Below are 25,057 nucleotides of genomic sequence, written 5' to 3' on the forward strand. Positions count from 1 at the left end.
TTAAAAGAGCAACACGCAAGTTTCTTGCTCATTCTTCTTGAACCCAATGAGTGATAGAAAATAAAAAATATGACTATACAAAAATGCTTATAATGAGTTTTATTAAATAAATATTATTTATATTTCTATTATTTTCGATACAAGTTGAAACCACTGTACCACTAACCAAATTCTACTTTTTAGCTAGCTTCTATATGGGACGCATAGAATAAAAAATCTACGCTTACAGTAAAAGTCAAAACTAAATCTGCAGATTTTGCCAAACTAAAGAGGAAACGCCATATTGTAATATCCCTTTGGAAAGTTTACATTTTATCCTGAGGAGATAAAAACCATCGCTCCTAAGAATATTCTTCAATTCTTGTCCCTGACGGGTCTAGGTAGCGAACTCTGAAAAAGGGCGAGCACAATAGATCTATATAGGTCGCAGTGTCGCAGGTCCAAGTACCTGACAATAGCCCAAACACACCAATAAAAAAAACTTAAACCTAAATTTGATCTACATATTATTACTAGTCGATAAAAAGGTTTCGCAATGTAATTGTTTCGACTTTAGACTTAAGTGAAAGGCGACCAAGGTGTGACGTCGACCTATGACGTTTAAAATGTCATTGCTACATGCCAGGTGATATTATTCAATAAATTTATATCTGTACGTAAGCACTTTGTATTTTGTAATGTTGTTTTTCGTTCATACAATAACAGGGGGCGTAGCTCAGATGGTAGAGCGCTCGCTTAGCATGCGAGAGGTACCGGGATCGATACCCGGCGCCTCCAAGTTTTTTTTTATTAATTAAGTTAATGCTTCAACAAGCTTCAAACATAAAATACTAAATTTGTTTCCTATTTACAGATTTATTGCACTGAATAAAATATTTTTCTTTCTTTCTTTCTTTCATTTATATTATCTTTTTAATATTATAAACGCGGAAGTTTGTGAGTATATCTTGACTTATTTCCAAAAAACAGCAATATTCATAATATTAATACTAGATTTAAAGACAAACTTGCTGTCCCCAAGTATCGTTTAGAAAAAGTCAATAAGTCTTTTATGGGAATAGGTATAAAAATTTACAATAAGATACCAAAGAATATATTGGAATTACCCTTAAATAAATTCAAAACATCTGTTAAATCATATTTACTGAGCAAGGCCTATTACTCACTAAACGATTACTTGAATGACGAGCGTGCATGGCAATAGTTTTCATGTTCGGGATTTTCATTTAATGTTAGACATAGACACCTATATAAATAAATACCTATGCATTGTAAATAAACTGGATTTAAAAAAAAAAAGTAATTCAATTGAGTATCTTGCCAGTTCATCTCAATTGGATCTATATACCGAACTGGACGGTAGGGAAAAAAATTATAATGTAAAAACTTGACGTTCATAAGCGGCTAAAATGTCCTACACGAATAAATGATTTTTGAATTTGAATTTGAATTTGAATATAGACGAATGTTTGTTACTCTTTCACGCAAAAACTAATAAACGGATTTTGATGAAGCTTAACAGCAATATACTTGTAGCTTATATATTAGAATAACATCATCATCATCATCATCGCAGCCCGGAAGACGTCCACTGCTTAGAATAACATATAGGCTACAAATTTAATTTAGATGAAACCGCGGGCACAGCTAGTACAAAATAAAATATTCAAATTAAAATAAGTTTTTGCTAAGGTGGACAAGCACCTTTACTAATATCACCCATCTGGATGATGATCTAAAAATAAACTTGTACTGGGATAAAAATGGGAAACGAAACGGGTTAAAATTCACTCTCACGATAACCAGGATAGCATGAGTGCGTAGAAGTTCTTATAAATTCCTATATGCAGCCTGATACTTTAGAAAAAATGCGTACGCGTATGAAAAAAGAAACAAACTGGCTGACTGGAAACATGGCTATAGCGAATAACAAATAAGAATTTGTACTATGTATATGTATAGTATATACATCTAATTACGTAGATAGATAAAAAAGGAAAAGGCAAACGGATAAAGCGCAGCGAACCCTGCTGTGTTTATATTCGTAATTAGGGAAATATATACGAGTGATTTTTAATTTGAACGTGATTTTTTCGGAAGATAATGAAGTTACTCAAGCGAGGTTTTATTAATTATTTCAGTAAGTCCTTTAAACCCAGTTTTAAAATATCCGAAAAAAATAAACGAGCAGAAACATCATGACGATGTAAGTACTAGGCAAGCATAAAAGTACAGAATAGGTGAATTGAATAATGGGAATGAACGTTGAAAAGAGTGGTCATTTCTGGTTTCCTAGAAACACGCAACAAGATTTTTTTCGAACTACTCTAATATATATCTCTAGCTGGCCTTTACAGCTTCACCGGACATTAGGGGGCGAGTGCAGATGGCACTCCAAACCCGCGGAAGGACTTATGGAGCGGCTGAAGGCCAACTCCCGCCTGACGGATACGACTTTAGTCTGAGGGCACCGCTAGTGGTTGGAACCTCGGCTCAAGCCGTTGTAATTTCGATCCCTGTTTAAATTGAACTGGGGATCGATCGGAGGGGCATCGTAACAAGGGTAAGGAAATTTAGTACCGTTGCGTTCTCATACGTATATTTATTAGTTGAATATTAATCTAAAACGGTACTTACATGAAATAACTCGTATGATGGTTAATAATACGACTTAATTATTGCAATGAATTTTAAATAAATATCATTGAGTAATCGTGTCTCTATCAATGAGAGTCATCAGTATGATTACCAGGAAACCATAAGCCATCCTTCCTAATTTTACATTACATACATACCTCTAAAGATCTAAAAAAAATTGAAAAGTCTTTGAGGTTATATACTCTATAATGTATATAATTATTTCTGTATTATATAAACCACAAGCAGACCAGGCCACGCGTTGCTGTGGTTAATAATAGAGAAATAATTTACAATGCAATAATGTTACGACTATAAATTGAGACGTAAGTTATCCTATCTTTCAAGTTGGATCAAATTGCACACAATGTGCAAATCAAATTTGCAATCGGTTCAGTAGTTTAGGAGTCCATTGCGTACAAACAACGTGACACGTGATTTTTATATATAAAGATTTGTATAAATACAAACATTGGTACAAATTGAAAACATTGAACGAAAATATAAGTTACTAGCTACTTGTCCTGGCTTCGCCCGGGTGTACATGTATTATATATATAAACATTTCTATTGAATCACTCTATCTATTAAAAAAACCGCTTCAAAATCCGTTGCGTAGTTTAAGCTTTAAGCATACATAGGAACGGACAGACAGCGACCGCAACTTTGTTTTATACTATGTAGTGATGAAGAAATTATTTCCAGTTGGATGATTTTCTTATTAGCTTAATATGTCAATGAAAATCTAATATTACCCAACTTTGTTGTCACATCGTGAATTTAATTAAAACAGGTGTTAATTATCGTTTAATTTAATTGAAGATGACGTATACTTAAATTTAATTTAGCCTGCTGTTGTTTTTAGAATATCTGCTATCTGCTATCTGCTAATATATTATCGTTTAAAAGCTATTTGAATAGAATAGAAAATCATTTATTCAAATAGTAAAGGAAAGGTATTAGGAAAGTTTACACTCTTTCCCGAGGAGATAAAACCATCGCTCCTAAGAATATCCTTCATCCTTATTCAGGCAGGAGTTGATCTTCAGACGCCCCATAAGTCCTTCCGCGGGTTTGGAGTGCTATCTGCACACGTCCGGTGAAGCTGTAAAGGCCAGCTGCGGCCAACAGCATTAGAGTAGTCCGAAAAAGAATATCCTTCAATTCTTGTCCCTGACGGGTCTAGGTAGCGAATTTTGAAAAGGGCGAGCACAAGAGATCTATGTAGGTCACAGTGCTACAGGTTCATGCATCTGACAATAGCAAAAAAAAAGATAAAACTCAGTGACTTATCCATATTAGATCATTGAACGCCTACATTCAAGAATATATATAAGTTTGACAGACAGTACATAATGAGTTCTGCACCTGACAATAGCCCATACAACCCAATAAAAAAAAGATAAAACTCAGTGACTTATCCATATTAGATCATTGAACGTCTACATTCAAGAATATATATCAATTTGACAGACAGTACATAATGAGTTCTGCACCTGAGAATAGCCCATACAACCCAATAAAAAAAAGATAAAACTCAGTGACTTATCCATATTAGATCATTGAACGCCTACATTCAAGAATATATATCAATTTGACAGACAGTACATAATGAGTTCTGCACCTGACAATAGCCCATACAACCCAATAAAAAAAAGATAAAACTCAGTGACTTATCCATATTAGATCATTGAACGCCTACATTCAAGAATATATATCAATTTGACAGACAGTACATAATGAGTTCTGCACCTGACAATAGCCCATACAACCCAATAAAAAAAAGATAAAACTCAGTGACTTATCCATATTAGATCATCGAACGCCTACATTTAAGATTATAAATCAATTTGTTAAATAATGAGTTTAGACTAGGCAGTACAACAGTCACAACCTACGAGTATCATATAGATTTTGACCTTTAACAAGCTAAAATTAAATAAATTAATAACACCCAGGCGCGTGGGTCAAATAATTACAAGCCTGATCTTAGGGTACTTACGTTTCCTGAATTGTTAATAAGTACTTATAGAGGAAGAAGACAAATAGTGGTCCCTGTGGGAACCGTTGAGGAACATGTTACGTTAGACTAGACAAGTTACGATATCAATGTACTTTTTTTTGTAATTGTTGCAATGATTGAGTTTTTTTTTAGTTTGTTTAATCTGTGTTTTAGTTTTTTTAACATCTACCGAATAAATATCATTTCATTTCATCAATAGAGTGTAAGTACGACTTTTGACTCTCTAATCTCTAGGAAGTAACTTTTTTTTTTATTTCTTGCCACTTTCTTAGGGTTACCCATTATCGTTGTATTATAAAGTTTATAATAATAAACCATATTTTATAATATGTACACATAAATAAAATATTAATTTTACTTTATTATTACTGTTTTAGTGTTTGTTTTTTATTTTATTTTCTTGTTTTTATTTGACTACACACCTAGCGACAAATTGTACAACTTTACCTCATAAAAACATTTTTTTTTGGGTTGATTTATTACATAGCACGGTAAGTCCTCGGAGAGAGCCTGGAGATCTGTAGTACAGGCTTCGACTTAGTTCGGACTCCAGATTCTAACAAGAAATAACTTGTAAGTTTAAGTATATATTTTTGTTTTTTTTGTTCAACATTGTAAGTTTCCTTGTGAGCAGTAAATAAAGATTATTATTATTACTATCATCGTCTCACTCTCTCAGCTTTTGCTGTTTTTTTCCACACTATTATTATTATTCTTATCTTTTCTCATTCTTTCTCTTCCTTTACAAATTTAAAAGAAGGTAATACTCACCTACACGGGCCTTAGCCAAGTGTGGGAGAGATTGTGCTGTTGTGATGTGATGATATTGTTGAGGAGGTCAAGAATTTTATATAATTTATTATTATTCTTCTTCTCTCTATCGTCTCACTCTCTCATCTTTTGCTAGTTTTTTCCACACTATTATTATTTAAAGATTTCATCTCTATTTAATGCATTGTTTTATTTTCTATACTTAACACAATAATGAATGCTGCTGTGAGCATCATCATTGTTGTGTAGTGATGTGATGTAATAAATGTTCTATTCTATTCTAAATGGTTAAGAGCGTCAAAACTCAAGTATTTTTAAGATACAATTTTAGATACATACCGGCTACAACTGTCTCTGCCCGCGGCAACCTCTGCAGCACGTGGTGTATGAGTCCCACGTCGGTACACGCCTGCAGGTTGCGGACGCTCTTGCGCAGGATCGCAATGAACACCGACCATATCTCTGCCTGCAACAAACAATACCACGGTAAATAACAGTAATGATATATCTGAACAATTCACAGACGGTCATCTAGTCTCATGCTAACCAGAGCTTGTGTTATGGGCACTGACATAAATACTTAGATGTTTTTTTAAACACGTATATAATATAGAGAGAAAACACCCAGACGATACAGACAATCATACTCTTGAATACAAATATTTACATCGTGCAAGGAATCAAAATCTGTGATTAAGCTGTAAAAATGTACACAAAAAGCATACATATAACACGGTAAATAATGATAACAATACTTCTGAAGAATCCACAGAACGTCATCTAGTCCCAAGCTAAGCAGAGCTTGTTATGGGTACTAGACAACTGATATAAATAGAGGTTCTTATTAATACATACATAATATACGTAGAAATAACTCAAGCTGATACAAACAATTAAATTTATGAATACAAATATTTGCAGCGTGCGAGGAATCGGACCCACGATCATTGGAAGTAAAGAGGTATGCTAAACCGATAGATCACAGAGGGTATGTCTGTACATATACGACGATATTGATGGTCTATACGACACGTTATTAGAATATTAAAAAAGCAGACAGCTTACCAGATGATAAGCGGGAACAGTCGTCTATATATATGAACAGTACTAGGGATATCACGTTATCATGTGACACTCATACATTGTACAGAGGACTAAGGTATCTTGTATCTTAGCATGTAATTGTACTGCATAATCGTACTTTAATATAGCAATATACAGACAGCTGAAAGACTCGAGATGGCTGAAATAAGTTAGATGATATTCTGACACTTTTTAAAATAGTTATTATTACATTTTCCGTTTCTCCCGCGGCTGACAAACTAAAGTTACAGTTGCAATTGAAGACAAGCTAGTTTGTCAACGTTGTCTGTCTGTCTGTTGCATGTCATAAATGACAAAATGTGTGAAACTAATTCTAAAGACCTTAAAAACCACATATGTTAAAGCAATAAATATTCATTTCATTTCATTTCGTACTATACAAAAATGAACTATTGATATTTTGCAACATTTACATCGAGGTATAGCGACAAAATATTTGAACAGAAAATGTAACTACGACCTAAATATGTACACAATGACAATAGTAACAAACGGAAAAAGCACAAATCCGCTAAAACAATGCGAGCGTATTAAAAGCATAATCCAGTGGAAGCGTTTGTTCAGGCGCACCGAGCAGAGAGCGCGCATCAAGGCAGAAATTTTCAATTTCAAAGCTCCGCGTTTAATAGAGCTTGCAGTGTACCGCAGCGGAGGCACGCGAAATATTTTTAATGAAATTCTTTCCTCTTTTGCACGGCACTGCAGCAGTCGTAATTTTAATTTTACAAAACAGCGTGCGCCCAGCTTAATTTGCACTAATTTATGCTAATGTAACAAATGTTGAGCTTGTACGGACGTGGGGTCGTCACGGCGATGAGGATTCGCTGGAACTGGGGCGCTGGACTGAGCGTTGCACCTTTGGCCTTAGTTTTGGACTTGAACCAATTATTATAGTTTGTAATAGTAAAACCAGTGTTAATGATACTGACAACTTGACAAGACAGCTGACGCAATGCGTTATGAGAAACCTAAATAGGGTCAGTATTCACAATTTTAATTCAAAATTTCTGCTTACCCTGGGACTAGATGGCGCTGTGTTAATTGTTCAGGATTATTTATTTATATTATTACATGTATTTAGACAACAACACAAAAAATTAAAAAAATATCTGTGTCTTTATATCGGTTGTCCAGTACCCACAGCACAAGCTCTGCTTAGCTTGGGATTAGATGGCGCAGTCTGAGTTGTCCTGAGATCTTATTACATATTTTTTTCAACAGGATCTACGACGATTAAGGCAATAATGATTTTGCTAAACTTGAATTTGATGTCAATGTTTTGGAAAAAATAATCAGCACATACATTAAAAGTATAACGAACATAATCTGGGATATTGATACATAATGACCAAAAAATAGAATTCAAATTCGCGTAACGAGCGCCGTTGTAATTACATTACATTCTTCTGCCGTTAACGGTACAATCTCAGTGAAATTACAGGTTCAGTGAATACCCACGATTCATCCACCGGCGCCGGCGTGAGGCGTTTCAAATGAAACATTTTATATCTACGCACGGGTACGTGCTTCTTTGTTTTTCTCAAAGAGGTGGTATCCATTTTGTTTTTAAGGGTGCTCATTTATCTACATTATATTCTCGACATACAAAAAAAATCTTCGTATATAAATCATATCTTAATCCTAATAATATCCTTGGTAATATTATAAATGTGAAAGTAGGTATGTTTGTTATGCTTTCAGGCAAAAACTACTGAACCGATCATCATGAAATTTTGTACACATGTCCTTGGAGGTATTAGAATGAAGACAGGATACTTTTGGTTAAAAAAAAAAATAATGGATTCAATGCGAGCGAAGCCGCGGGTAAAAGCTAATAATATTATAAATGCGAAAGTTTGTAAGTATATGTAGATGTATTACTCTTTACTATGTTACTCTTTCACGCCAAAACTACTGAACGGATTTTAATGAAACTTCACGGTAATATAGCTTATGAATCAGAATAACACATAGGCTATAATTTTTACTGAAATTTAATGCTCGCGAGGGATTCGCTCGCGTTGAATCCATTATATAAAAAAAAAATTGTTTTTTTAACAAAAATAATCTTATGCTCAATCGAATACCTCCAAAAACATATGTACAAAATGTCATGATGATCGGTTCAGTAGTTTTTGCGTGAAAGCGAGACAGACAGAGTTACTTTCGTATTTATAATATTAGTAAAGAAGTAGGGATAGTCACAAGTAACATGTTTTAAAGTAGTTATTTCCGTTGTTTATTTATTTATAATGAAAATAAACTAAATTTGTAAAATATAAAACCTAATGAGCAGTTTTTAATTAATTCCCTCGGGAACTGAAATTAAGCCAAGTAATTAATATTCTACGAGTAGAAACAAATCATGTATTCAGCTGCAAACTTTGAACTTTCGTATAAAAATATTTTAACACTGAAGAAAACTAGCTTGCATTAAACTCAGTTGGTAAAATAATTATTTTAATACGACCAGAAGCGCAGAAGTTTCAGAAGTTTTCTCATTAATCTACCCACGGCCGGACCGTAATAAAACGTGGAAAAAATATTAGCTCAGGCTTGGTGTTCCTTGATTTTTCCATGTTTGTACTTTATTGCGTTAATTATATAAATTTGCTACTAAATAAAGTTGAAATACTTTTATTAATTTTGTATTAATTAATCAAAATACTTTTATGATAACCGTCTTAATTTCTCGAACCATAAATTTGGGAAAATGAACTGTCTCGTCGTTTCAAACTTTGCAGTCACTTGCCGTAAGCGTGAAACTTTACACATTGCGCCTAACAAAGGGATGAGATATCTGCACGCCACGCTTCTTATCTGATGAAACTCCTAACATGCTTATTCAACGTGCCACGTGTCATGTTATCCTGGTAACAATGATACAATTTCCTTGGTGAACAATGCTCAAATTTGCGAAGGGGGTGGTTTTAGGATCTTTACTTAATATTTTAAGTAAGAGAGTATGGATGGATAGACGGATGAATGGATGTTTGTTACTCTTTCACGCAAAAACTACTAAACGATATTGTTGAATTAACTTTACACTAATATAGCTATCCATCAGAATAATATCTTATATATAAAATACTCGTGTCACAGTTTTCGTTCCCATACTCCTCCGAAACCGCTTGACCGATTCTCATGAAATTGTGAGCGTATTGAGTAGGTCTGAGAATCGGCCAACATCTATTTTTCATCCCCCTAAATGTTAGGGGTAGTCCACCCAAATTTTTTTTTTTTATTTTAAGGCAAAACAACGTTTGTTGGGACAGCTAGTAGACTATAAATATCATGCGGACAAAACCGCGTACAGTTAATTAAACTTATTTTATTCAGTATCTTTTTAAATGTGTTTCTTATAAAATCTTCTAGATGTATGCTACAAAAAATCGTTTATAATGACGAGGCTAATAGAAGCGCTCTCGAGTAAAAAGCTCATTGCCAAACCGTCCCTTGACAGCACCCCATCGAGCTCTAAAACGTCCCTAAAGAAAATCGTCTCATAAGATGACTCGACGAATCCGAGTTATATGGCGTGGCGTGTCGTTCATCACTTCGCAGGCCTAGAGCCAACATGCCGCTTCACCTCTGCACGTTTGTGTGATCCTAGTACATTACTGATCGAAGTTGCGTCACAGGTCTGTTTGTTTGTTTGAAATTGTCGCTTCTTTTTCTTCTTTTATCCATCCATACATACATACATAATAAGTATGTAAGTATGGATGGATAAAAAAATAAACAAACTATTGTATTGTATGGAATGGATGACACTTTTTACTTAAAATATTGATTTAATTTATTTTTAAATAAACATTTTAATGTTAATATGATTATATATTTTTACGATGAACGCAAATATCTTTTTACATTATATAAAAATTACTATGCAAATAAATAACAGTCAGGGTAAATTGCACATTCTTCTTGCTATGTCATTTCTGATTGTGTGGTAGATTAACAATATGACAATTATATTAAATTAATTTAAATAAAGATTATTTCTATTTCTATTTTAACCGCTTAACCTTAACCGTCTGCATTTAATTTATAATTTCACGACTATGAATAGTATATATTTGAAAAAAAAAACTGCATTATTGTTTTGAACACAACAAAACATACAGTAATAATATTATTGGTAATTTTGAAATTCCAGGCACTTGGTTAAATATAATTATAATCCATATATATAAATAAAATTGGAATATCTATTTCTAATATTGAAATAACCGTTTTTTTACTACATTCATATGAATATAAATACGGTACATATACCAAAATAACATTTTTTACAATTTTTGTCTGTCTGTCTTCCTGTCTGTTTGTTCATTAGGCGGAGCCTAATCTCTGAAATGGCTGGACTGATTTTGACGGGACTTTTTTTGGCAGATAGATACAGTTAAATTCCACGCGGAAGAAATTTATATTTATCAATCTAAAACAAAAGTAGCCTAAGTATATTTTATTTTTATAATTATGATTATATATTTGTTCAAAATCTACCTTGTACCATCGTAAGCACAGATTATTATATTATATTAGAGACCGTTAGTTTTCTGTTCCCGCGCGTTCCCTTCCCCTCCCTAACTAGTACTGAACCGACTGTACGGCGGCCATGACGCGCGCGCATTGTGTTGTGAATTAAAATAAATTAGAACTGTGAAACCTACTGTGAAACTCGAAAGCTAGCGAAGATATCTTCGAGACCCTGAAGCCCAAGAAATCCGCAGACCCATACAGGTACGTGACTGACGTTTCCCTAACAGTTTGGTAGCAGAGTAGTTTCCCAAACAATATTAAACAGCTAGTCTAATATATAATCATAATTATAAAAATTAAAAAAAATAACATAAAAACACTGTAACAAATTGTAGCTATAAACCACCTAAATCATGCCAGATTCCAAAAAAACTGCACTGCACTGACCGATTGCATAATCACTTTCGTTTAAGAGCAATGAAGCCCCACATACATTAAACATACTCCACGCCTTTTGTATGAAAGTTTGTTATCTTCTGCTGATCCCTAACAAATCTGAGCTTAATCTTCTTTTATGCAGATCATCTTTTTCACAATCCATTCATCTTTTCGGTCGTCGTCTTTTTTATATCCACTCCCATGTTCATGTCTTTAAAAGACACGGTCCTCGCCTAAAATAAAAGGTTTTCTTCAATAATATCTTACCATTTTGAAATCGACTACAAATATAATGAATCACCAGTTTGTATATAGCGTAACATATATATATACATATACATATATATATATGTTAAGCTATATAAAACATAAAAATTATATTCAAACTCGCAATTCAAACAGAAAACTGAATCTTAATTTGTCCTTATCTATACATATAAATAAAATTGAAGTGTCTGTAATATTGAGAAAACGTTTTTTACTACATGCATATGAATATAAATACGGTATATACACCAAAATAACATTTTTTTACCATTTTTGTCTGTCTGTCTGTTTCGGCTAATCTCTGAAATGGCTGGACCTAGATTTTCACGGGACTTTTTATACAGTTAGCTGATGTAATAAGGAGTAACTTAGATTAACTTTTATTTTAGAAAACTTAGTTAAAGAAAAAGTTGGAGTCGTGTCGTATCAACAGCTAAAGGGACTGATAGAAGATCGTGGAAGGTGGCGGGGGCTCCACCGACAAGAGCACAACTCTTAAATTATGAATGAATGAATGGCACAGCTAGTGTAAAGAAATACATACAACGCAAATATTTACTCTTCTACCATCAACCAATCCACGCACCCATCAAATTTTAATAGTAGTTTTAATTTCTAAGACAAAACAACGTTTGCCGGGACAGCTAGTACCATATAATAAATGTACTGAGTGTAATCGATTCGCAACAAATTTTTGTTGTTTGACAATTTGGGCCAAAGTTTCTGGCGTAAATTCGGCGTTAATTTCTCTAAAATTAAGTAAAGCGGCCACACCGAGTAATTAAGCGACTTTTCAAATTACCCAGTTGAGGGATCTCCGCGCTAAGATATTCATTATTAACTAATAAAATTGAGTTTACACAATTATAACATTAAAATTGGCCACCATACGTACAGGTTATATTATACTAGCTACTCTCTTCGACTTCGCACGGATGTACATGTATTATATATATAAACCTTCCTGTTAATTCACTCTATTAAAAAACCGCTTCAAAATCCGTTGCGTAGTTTTAAAGATTTAAGTATACATAGGGACGGGCAGACAGCGACAGCGACTTTGTTTTATAATTCAAATTCAAATTCAATATATCTTTATTCATGTAGGTCTACTACAGACTCTTGTGTCAAATCTACCGTCAGTTCGGCATGATTTCGAGATGAACTGACAAGAAACTCAGCTCGTAATCTTTTCAAATTAATATTATACATGTTTATAATAATATAGATTAATTTTTAAATTCAATACATCTTTACAATAATTTTTAAATTCAAACTTGGGAGAATAGAGTGACCACCAGCATATGCTATTGTAAAAGCAAATAGTCTAATCTCTAATCAGTGTTCGCAACCCAAAAAGACTGGCCTGGCTCCACAAGCAGCACCCGTTCACTATATGACGGATGAGCCAGCCATCATTGCACTCAACCATATTAGAGGGAGCACATCGACCCGGCCCACCACGGTGCCACAAGTTTGAACTTTATAGCGAGCATGACTGTTTCAAGTTACTCCACTGCGTCATTTATATTATTTACAGCATAGGCTGTACCAATTAACATGTAATAATAGTAATAATGAAGCGACAAATTTTTAAATTCACTGTCCTCTTAGATCTTGTAATGTAATATGAACTCTATCTTCAGCGTTATGTCTCTCATTTGGGCTATTGTGCGTGTACTTCTTAGATCATAAACTACGCAACGGATCTTAATGCAGTTTTCAGCAATAGATAGAGTGATTAAAGAGGAAGGTTTATATGTATAATATAAGCACACCCATGCAAATCCGGGGCTAGTACTGTATAAAATAACAAATTGAAAAAAGACTTTATTGCCCCATTAATCCCCCGTCCAGGATCGAAATTTACGACGGCCTGATCTGAGGTTCGAAACCCTAACGGTTCCCTCAGACTAAAGTCGTATCCATCAGGAGGGAGTTGACCTTCAGCCGCTCCATAAGTCCTTCTGTAGGTTTGAAGTGCCATCTGCACTCGCCTCCTATCGTCCGGTGAACCTGTAAAGGCCAGCTACGGCCAACAGCCTTAGAGTAGTCTGAAAAAAAAAGGCTTTATTTTCTCGATACTGAAGACTTGATTTCAATAAAAAAAATACACTAATCTTCTTAAATTTGTGATATTTATCCAATAAAAAAAAGAGCTATTAAAGTTTCTTATAATGGAGTTAGAGGAATAATATAAAAATGTGTATGAGATTTTGAAAAACTTATAATGAAGAAATAATCTTAATAAGAATAATAGGGAATTTTATTCTGCTTTCATGTATGTTTAATATTAAAATAAGTTAAGCATTGGATTTGCGTGTATTTTATTTAAATTACAATTACGACGCAATGGCTGGATTTAATCCTACATGCGGCATGTTTTATTACCAGGAGATTATAAACAGCAAGTAGATGAAACCTTTTAACTCGCGTCAAGGGAACGATGGTTCGCAGATTGCACGTCGACTTTGGGGATTAGGATCTCATATCATAATACATTAAGTTTGATATTAAATGTTACTTTTGTTAAAATATTGTTCTTTCATAAGGATAAAGCACTTCTCATTCATTTATGATTCCTTAGTGGTTCTCACTAATTTACTATACTCCAGGATATATGTAATATTTATTATAATATTATATGTGCTCTAGGTGACTTAGACATTTCGAGTCCACCATATCCAAATCACCAAGGTAGCTAGGCTGGTCATTATAGAAAAAAAATACTAGGGCCTTCAGGGTCACGTTGATAGGCGAACTAGTTTATAGCGGACTAGTACAAACTTTTATTTCTTTTCAGTAATTATATTAAATACTAGCTACTCACCTTTCGCACGGGTGTACATGTATTATACATATAAACATTCCTTTTGAATCACTCCATCTATTAAAAAAAACCGCTTCAAAATCCGTCCAATTTATGCATACATAGGGACGGACAGATAGCGACAGCGAATTTGTTTTATACTATGTAATGAATTATATACATACCGCATAGTGCCAAGCTAAGCAGAGGTTGTGTTATGGGTAGATATGTAGCTAGACAACTAATATAAATACATACATACATACATTTTTTGTAAATACATACTCAATACACATAGAAAACACCCAGACAAATACAAACAATCATACTCATGAATACAAATGTATGTACCGTGCGAGGAATCGAATCCGCGACCATCAGAAATAAAGTAGTGTACTAAAACGTACAATAAGTTAATTAAAATGTACATAATAATAACGACTCCTTATTTAAAATAAAAAAAAATAATTAAGTTTTAAAAGAGTTTCAGAACAAAACAGGGTTTATTGACATTTCACCTATAACATTATCTTTGCCATCGTAAAGAACTCGTTTACACCCTTACTTTAAGATGTATTCATAGAAACATCTCTTTAATCGGAGGAAACGTATTTAATATGTATTATACATATAAACCTCTTGAATTTGCGTAATTTTAAAGATTTGAGCAAACATAGGGACAGACAGCTACAGCGAGTTTATTTTATACTATGTAATGATGATAAACGAGAAAGTTTGTGAGTATGGATGGCTGTTTGTTACTCTTTCACGCAAAAACTACTAAACGGATTTTGATGAAACCTTACAGTAATACAGCTTATAGATCAGAATGACATATAGGCTATAAATTTCACGGGTATGAAACTGAGGGCACAGCTACCCATATATTTAAAAATGGGCAGGATTGCTTAGAATTCAGTTGTTCAGTATCTAATGTACGATTTCTGTTGAAGACATAAGGATAAAAGGGTACCACATAAAGTTGTTTTCCTTTCATTAATCATCTATACTTTTACATTTTAATTACAAGTACTCGTTCCTTTCCCCATTGTTGGTCTTAGAATGAGTTCTTAATTCATTTTTAATTACACAGTATAATTAATTCACGGTACATAGTTATTTATTTATTTATTACAAAAAGAAATTGGTTAACGAGTTCATTTAATACTAGCATAGCATAAGTGTTTAGGAAATGTATACAAAAAACATCGGCACGTAATAAAAAGGTGCATAAGTAGATGATAACAATAAAATAAACTACTAAAGGGTTAACTTGGACTACTTAGTTACCAGAACAACATAAATGACAAAGACGTCGTAAGCAGAAACTTAAGAAAAAAAGGACAGTGAGTAGTGCAACAAAAACTACTCGGCGTATAATAACCACAATGCGCTTGGCATCTGTCCCTTTCTTTTTCAATGGAACAGAATGAAACGGCTGCTTTAACTGAAGTGGGCACAACAGTTTACGAATAATAGTTAGTTTTGTTTGTTTACTGACATATGATTCTTTTTCCTATGCGACAAGCATAAATTTATTGAAATAACTGACTACAACATTCATATACTTTCAGTACTTTTACTTATACATATAAATTATGAACTAAAGAAGAAAAGAAAAAATAGAACAATAGAAAGAAAAAGGCTGATAGAACTCACTGAATGGTTTTTGATAAAATTTTACAGTAATATAGCTTTTTGTCAATGCGATAAACAAACACATTTATTGTATTAACTATCTACAACACATATATATTTTTACTTAACTAAAGAATAAACGAAAAAAGCTAATAGAACTGTAAGGATTTTGATGAAACTTAACAGTAATATAACTCATACATCAGAATAACACATAGGCTATAGTTTAAAAAGATATTATATAAATTGGGCGAAATATACTGTATAAATGTCAAGGAAGTATGATATGGACGAAGTTCCGCACAAGTTCGTTTGCATCACACTTTATTTCATACTTAAACTAGCTGTCCCGGCAATCGTTGTTTTGCCTTAAAATAAAAATAAAAAATTTAGGGGTGGACTACCCCACATTTAGGGGGATGAAAATAGATGTTGGTCAATTATCAGACCTACTCAATACGCTCACAAAATTTCATGAGAATCGGTCAAGCCGTTTCGGAGGAGTATGGGAACGAAAACTGTGACACGAGAATTTTATATATAAGATAAGTATGAACTTATTTCATATCAAACGCGAAAGTTTGTCAAAATGGATGTCTGTTACTCTTTCCCGCAAAAACTACTGAACTGATTTTAATTAAACTTTACAGTAATATAGCTCAGAATAACACACAGACTATTTTTGTTATTGATATTTATATATTGAAACTGGTAGACCCGACCACGCGTGGTTGTAGCTAAGGTTCTTGAAAAAATTATATTGCAACTATAAATTGAGATGTAAGTTATCATATGTAAGCTATTATATTATAAATCTGCCAGAAAAAAGATTTAAATGTCAAATAAAACACTTGCTTTGCAAAAAAGCTTACTATAAAATTGAAGAATTCGTTAACGATAATAATGTTTTTGTAGAAATATTTTAAATCCATAGCACTGACAATATTATCTGATTACACTAATAATGAGTGCGTAGCGATTTCTATGTTGATTATCGCATGCCTCTTACTTGTTACACTGTAATTATTTATATAAAAAAACATCTATTAAAAAGAGCAACACACAAGTTTCTTGCTCATTCTATTTGTGATGAATCTACATTCCGAATGAGTGGTAGAATCAAAATATGACTATTCAAAAGTGCTTGTAATGAGTTTATTTGAATAAAGATTATTTCTATTTCTATTTCATCTTTCAAGTTGGATCAAATTGCACACAATATGCAAATCAATTTTGCAATCCATTCAGTCCAGTCAGTCAGGGCAAGTTTCGGAGTCCATCGCGGACAAACAACGTGACACGTAATTTTTATGTATAAACATTAAACACGGCTGAAACTGCAGGCTCAGCTAGTTTGACTATAATTTCCACAATTTATATAATATCTTTTTCAGTTAGTTCATTGATATAATTAACCAACTGTGACAGACCTGTAAACTCGGCGGACAGTGGTCGAGTAGTTCCAGCATGTGTTGAATATTCTGAGCGTCCTGTATCACGAAGTTCAACTCCATGTCAAACTCGCCGCCGACCAACTGCAAACAAACAAATCATAGGTTAGTTACAGACATTAATATAGATTTAACTTAGGGCATGGACCTTCAGTCTATGGAAATCAGGGTGTAACTATAATAAAAAAATATATATAGATTAAACATTTTTTTTTATAAATAATGGATTTGCGCTTGGACTTACCTCATCTGATGATAAATGATGGCAAGACCTAGGATGTAACTATTTGTGGCATTATTATAATTATAATTAGATATTTTTATGAGTTAATTATAAAATATGATATATAATAATAATAATAATCACAGGACAATTCACACAGCGCCATCTAGTCCTAAGTTAAGCTATCTGAAGCTTGTGTTACGAGTACTAGATATGTAACTGATACAAATACATAGATAATTTTTTTTCGTAAATATATACATATTGTACATAGAAAACACCCAGACCGATACAAACGATAGTACTTTATGAATAGAAATGTTTGTGCCCTGCGAGGAATCGAACCCGCGACCATCGGACGTAAAGAGGTCGTTAACGATAATAATGTTTTTATAGAAAAACTTAAAATCCATAGCACTGACAATATTATCTGATTACACTAATAATCTATTAAAAAGAGCAACATACAAGTTTCTTGCTCATTCTTCTAGTGACGAATCTGCATTCCGAATGAGTGGTAGAACCAAAATATGACTATTCAAAAGTGCTTGTAATGAGTTTATTTGAATAAAGATTATTTCTATTTACAATATATATAATATTACATAGTTATTAAATCAATAATAGATACCTCATGAACTTATCTTTAATATTAAAGTGGTTATTTAAAAACAATACAGTTAAACATTTAAACAGGTCAGAGCCAAAGATAAAGAAGGGTGAGGTGAGGGTGAATACAATTAGTAAATCACGTTTCAATATACTGCGAAAGTCATCCATATGTACGTACATACATATAAAAATGTGTTTCTGTGTAAGTTAAAAAATATTATCTTGACATTCCTAAGTACTTGCTATAAATATTTATCACTAACTAGCTTTTGCCCGCGGCTTCGCTCGCGTTAATTTGTCCCGTTAGGGGTGGTATTTATCAAAATCCTTTCTTAGGGGATACCTATGTCATAGTAGCTTTATGCATGCAAAGTCTCAGCACGATCGGTTTAAAATTGACAAAGTTTCATACAAACTTTCATCCCCTATTTTATCCCCTTGGGGGTAGAATTAATCAAAATCCTTTCTTAGCGGATGCCTACGTCATAACATCTACCTGCATGCCAAATTTCAGCCCGATCCGTCCAGTGGTTTGGGCTGTACGTTGATAGATCACTATGTCAGTCACCTTTGAGTTATATATATTTAGGTAGGTAGAAAACTTTACGGGCGTTCAATTGAAGGGTTTTCACATTCTCTGCTGAACAATAAGTTATATTGTTAATTTATATAGAAAAAAATAGATACTTACGGACAAGTGTGTTGCTTGTTATTCTAGTTACATGAGTAATATCAGAATAGGAAACGGAAATGAAATTATATTAACAAGAATGGATACATAATCCGATTTCTATAACCGCATCAATACATTTGTTGGCCGGTATATTTATGGGATTCTATGTTGTACAAGCTATTCATCGAATCCTTTCTTCGACCCACGCTTCATTCAAATACATAAATAATATATCACCTTATTATATACCTGTATTCTAGCGATGAGTATGCAAAATCGTGAATCACTACATAGTATAAAACAAACTCGCTGTCGCTGTCTGTCGGTCTCTATGGATGCTTAAATCTTTAAAACTACGCAACGGATTTTGAAGTGTTTTTTTAATAGACATTCACAGTCATTCACAGGTCGTATCAAGAATTAAAGAGCATGATGGAAGATCGCGGAAAGTGGCGAGAGCTCTACCGACAAGAGCGTAGCTCTTAAATTATAAATGAAAGAATGAGAGTGATTCAAGAGGAAGGTTTATATGTATAATACATGTACAGCCGGGCGAAGCCGGGGCGAGTAGCTAGTCTTGAATAAATAGGAACATTATTTTTATTGTCAATATTTAGAAATAAACAGAAGATTTATTTTTAGATTTAACTTGCACTAATTATAGCAATTTTTAAACGTATTTATTGTGCTGTTTATTAAATTAATTGAATAATAAATAATTAAAATAGTAGTAATAATAATAACTCAGCACAACTGAGGTCTGATCCCAAGCTAAGTCTTCTTAGCTTGGGACTAGACATCAGTTATTGTATTATGGGTTATACTAGACAACTGATATAAATACAGGTTTATGTATTTATATCAGTTGTCAAGTATAACCCATAATTTCTCTAATTCATAGGGCAAAATACGTTTGCGGGGTCAGCTAGTATATTATAATACATATTTGTTCTATATTTACTATTGGAAATTATATACAATTATAAAAAAAATATTTTCCATATGACGCAAATTTCAATAAAAATTTATATGTTATTTTCATATCATTTACAGAACATACCACCTATCTATCTATCTGACAGTGTATATCTAAATAAATAATAATTTTAATAAAATATTTTTTTCCTACCCGGCATTCATAAGTACATGGAATATATGATAAAGCAAGATTGTATTGTGTAACGAGCATTTGTTTAAATAAGTAAAAAGATGCATTATGAATTCAGTAATTGAATAACTGTATGACTTGGCCATTAATAAAAAATCTCAAACATTCAAATGGATGCTCCGTTAGCATTTGGAATTTATTTAGAATTTTACAGCGACATTTCCTTTTGTTATGCCCAGCGACAAGAGTTCACACCCAAATAAGATTACGAGATAGGTATTCGTACGTGTCTTTTGGTGCCCGAGAAATCTGCAGAGAGAGCGTTTTGTGTCCGAGTGAAATATTGGCTGTATCTTGAAAAGCCGTCGGGGACAATGGGGTGTTGTCCCTGTCGTGTTCGACGGACATTCAATTTGCGCGATCGGTCAATCTCTGTATAGCTCCTGCGCGCCTAGTACTCGGTTCTTTTGTGTTCCTTAACAATGATGTCAGCAAATAACATGAAAAATAGCCTAACCTCTCTCTCTCTAACAAGCTTTTTTTTTGTTATAGATTCCATAACAATTCAGAGATTCATTGTTCTATACTATGAGAGTTTTATAAAAAAAATACGCTTCGTGTTCGTTCCAATCTCCTTGGCTTTTATAAAAAAAAATTGTTAATTCCCATTGGTGTTTAGAATTCCAACCCCATTGTAATTTATTCAACAACAAGCTTTCAACCCTTATGGTGTTACTGTACTAGGCATTAATAAAAATAGAAGAGTAAATTCACCACCACACCATGACTAACATGAATGGGGATGGTAGTAAAATAAAAAAAAATGAGCAGGTGTTTTGTCTCACCCCATAAAATTGCATAGAAATTGTAAAGTCACGTGTTACTTATAGTATTGCTACCAGGGTAACAGAATAGTTCAGAAGCATGTTGCTACGGTCCCCTTCCTTTACTGTGAAGGGTCGATGCGAGCGAAACTTTTTGTAAACTAGTACAAGCTCATTTGCAAAAACGTTAAGTTTTGCATATTTAAGAGATATATGATATGATTATCATTATTAAAGCATTTATGATTGAAACATATAAAAATTATTATTAAAATTCTGTTACAGGTGAATTATTAAATATTAAATATAGTTTATTACTTACCTCACAAAAAAAAAACAAAATATATAAATAAATAACTTACTAGGTAAAATTCAAGATTTGAATGACAATTAACTTAAACAACATTTCACACATTTAGTTCATGCAATTATAAAAAATTAGCATAGCATATACAAAGATAGCCTAATTTGTGTTTCAGTATTGGGTAAAGGTTCTTTGAATAATAATTAACTTCATCATTATCATTACAAAGTCGCCGTCGCTGTCTGTCCATCCCCATGTAAGTTTAAATCTTTAAAACTACACAACGGATTTTGAAGCTGTTCTTTTTATAGAGCGATTCAAGAGGAATGTTCATATATATAATACATGTACACCCATGTGAAGCCGCGGTCAGTAGCTAGTAAACAATATTACACATATATACTTCATCCAATACTAAAAAAATGAGCATAACATTTACAAAGATTGGTAGAAAGATAACAAGTTAATCAACGAGAGTACTAAAATTTCAGAAGCAAGTTGCTGTAACTACCCACTTAACCCCAAAGTAGGGATGTTAAAAATTACGACTCTAATAAAAAAGGTGTCTCAAAGTGGCCCAACACCGGTCAGGTAAGTACCGCCGCTCGGTGTCGGCCTGTCTCCCATAACATAACCGTAGGTAGAACAATTATTAGCTGTAACCGGGCGAATGGGAGCCGGTAATTTGATTGCCTACCACTCCGGTTACTATTTCACCTAAGTATATCCGTTTAGTCCTTATAAAACTGAAAGTCCCTTTTACATGAGTATTTAGTTAGATAAACTTCTTAATGTTTATGTGACACTGGTATCTACCAGTGTGTACGTCCGCGTGATTAGGGTGTATGATAGAGTGAGATAGAATCAGATATGTCCTTCTCTATCTCAAATCGAATGTGCTTGGCAAATTTTGTAAAGATTTATTGAGTTAAGCAGGAAGATGTAACAGACAAACAAATAAGCTTACTAACACACTTTCATAATTTAATTAACAGAAAGATTTAAGGTTTTTATTTATTTATTTAAATTGTTTTTTCCTTAGAAGTTTTAATTTCACATAGAAGTATTATATATCATTTTAAAAGTATTTAGATAATGATTAAGACGGTGTGGTTAATTTAATTGACTTATATAAAAGGAGTCAATTCTAGCTTTTAATTTTGAATGATGTAATTTTTCTATTTAATCGACGAGATTACAGTGTAAATGAGATGCAATTTGATAAATAAGTTCTTTTTTATATTGATCTGTTTTATATAAATATTCTTTTTTAATGTTTCACTTTTAATTTTTATGTTCTATTATTACTAAATCATAAATTTTAAACCAATTTGTATTTACACCGCGGCATGTCTTTTTATAGATACAGTCGTCGACTTATCCATGTTTATCAATATTTAATGAATAAATAAAGAATTGCCATTTCAATTTTCCAAGAACACAAAGGAATGGGATTCGTTTGAGAGCAGTCACTTGGTTTCCTTCTAGAATTTTCCATAAACACGGTTCGTATTACGTATTCTGTTGAAGTAAGGATCAGTCAGTTTCTGTCGAGTTGTTATTTCATCGCACTGAACGATTTCATGGAATCAGCCTTCTTAAAGCATATTTCTATTAAGTCTTAAAACATTTTTTATAGAGAGAATTGTAGTCTTATGGTTTATAACCTTAAATTACACCTAAGAGATTGTGAGTTCAAATCTGATCGACAACAAAAAAACTTTCTCTTTTTCATTGACTCTCAAGTTAAGGAAACGATATCAAATCAAATAGTAATCCAAGAGACGGCAGCTCATCCTCTACCATCTCAAGTATTCACTACAGCAGAATAGAAGAATTGTCAATAGTAAACTATTGACAATTCTTCTGACTAACTTTATGCAGGGGCGATGAGATTGTTATCAATGGGAACTAGCGCATCATAGTATTTTTTTTTTAAATTTTATTTGTTTCTCTATTGTGTTTATAATGTAATTTTTTTATTATGTTAACTACTTCAGCCGCAATTTGATACGGCTAAAGTTTTAATTCTTTAATGTGTTCCTCTGGAGGAAGTGCTTCATAGTCAACAATAGCTGTCAGGTCTACCTCCAAGCGATTCGCTCTAGAAACCATAGTGGTTAGTACCCCATGATTCGCCACGATGGCTAACTTCATCCTCAACCTACCATCCACTGGTGTCCCATCAGTGTAAACCGTTACCGCCGGCACCATACAATTTTCATCAAGTACCAAAAATATTACCACATCTAGAATAACAGCCGTATGTTTGTGTTTGTTTATATCCCTTTTAGTATATCATTTACTCTAACTAGAACTCTACAAAACATTACTGGGATGTTGATGAAAAGTTCAGAAATAACGAGAACCCAGAAACCACTTACATAAAAAAAACGTATTTTTATATTTTTTGTACAATAATCAAAAGTATCCACCAGGCTCACATAAAGCAAAAGGAAACTAGAACAATGTCAGCAGGAGTGTAATTACGGCGAGTGGACGGGACCTCGTGCCCGCCTGGGAAATATTCAGGACGCTGCATTAAAATGCGGTGACATCGCGTACTGGCGTGTGCTAGCTCTATTAAAAGCTGGAACGAAATATCCGTCGTTCTTTACTTCTATTTTTATGTACTTGGAATGACAAGCTTATGGTCCACAGGATGGAATATGGGAACATATCGTACCGCCGTTTGGCAGCCTTCATGCTTTGTGACTCGTGATGAATAAGTTGTGAAACCTTACAATTTCACCTTCCAAAACAAAATACAAGGAGTAAAGCAAGTCGATAGTGTTAGATTTGGATGAGACATGATATGTATATATTTTAAATTAATTAAAGGTTCCACTGAAAATCAGAGTTTGGGCATTCCCAGACACAAAGCTGAGTGGAAACCAATTTGGTTGCAGCTGTGTTTTTTAAAATAATTATATATTTTTTTAATATGTTGTATGAATGTTTTGTATGCGCCAATTAAATTAATAAAAAGATTGATAAGATAAAAATCTTTCTTTCTAGACCAATATAGCCACACAGACGTCTTCCTCGACTAAAATTAATGGAACACAAAACCCTGTACTATCTACAAAATATCAAAGCACTTTATATCTTAGAATTCGTAGTTATCACGATCAAAGATAATGGATAAATGGTCTGAATTCAGAAGTCGTAAGTATCTTAATCTGGCACATTTTGTACTTATCAGTTTTGATTCAGCGACAACCTCCGCAGGCTTAGCGTTAATTGTTTGTGGATCGAGTTCATCTTATATAAAAGAACTTTACTGTCCAAATTGATTCGCGTCCAACAGTTCGGCGGGCCGACTCGGAAATTACAAATCTGTTGCTAACTTTTGATGCGATCTAATCGCATTCAAAGCCTGCCTGATAAATGCTTAGATGCGAAAGATATCCGATTTTATTAATCTTATTAATAGACCAATATACTTTTTAAGTAGACTTATAAAAATATTTTTTATATACCATAGGGGACAAACAAGCTCACCTTATGGTAAGTGATTATCGCCGCCCATGAGCACCCGCAACACAAGGGGAATTGCAAGTGCCCTTTAAGAAAGATAAGCACTTTTGAAGGTTTCAATACCTATCGGTTCGAAAATACCATTGCTGGAAGATATTGTATAGTTTGTAAGGAATATGACTTAAATATAAAGACTGACATGACATAGGGTAA

The 25,057-nt window shown here is 33.2% G+C and overlaps 1 protein-coding gene and 1 non-coding gene across 2 annotated transcripts in view; one reads left to right on the forward strand and one right to left on the reverse strand.

Annotated features, from left to right (window-relative positions):
• LOC131845205 (neurobeachin) overlaps positions 1–25,057 on the reverse strand; it is a 508,146-nt gene that overhangs the window by 101,070 nt on the left and 382,019 nt on the right. Inside the window, exons 2-3 of the mRNA XM_059194246.1 lie at positions 17,600–17,704; positions 5,771–5,897 (exon numbers count right to left, since the gene is read on the reverse strand). Of these exons, the coding sequence (XP_059050229.1) occupies positions 5,771–5,897; positions 17,600–17,704 (232 nt within the window). The remainder of the gene's footprint in view (positions 1–5,770; positions 5,898–17,599; positions 17,705–25,057) is intronic.
• On the forward strand, positions 705–777 carry Trnaa-agc (transfer RNA alanine (anticodon AGC)). The gene has a single exon. It is a non-coding gene; the product is annotated as a tRNA-Ala (tRNA).

Source organism: Achroia grisella, unplaced genomic scaffold, assembly GCF_030625045.1.
Source record: "Achroia grisella isolate CSIRO2021 unplaced genomic scaffold, CSIRO_AGI_Agris_v1 utg460, whole genome shotgun sequence".
Taxonomy (NCBI): Eukaryota; Metazoa; Arthropoda; class Insecta; order Lepidoptera; family Pyralidae; genus Achroia; species Achroia grisella.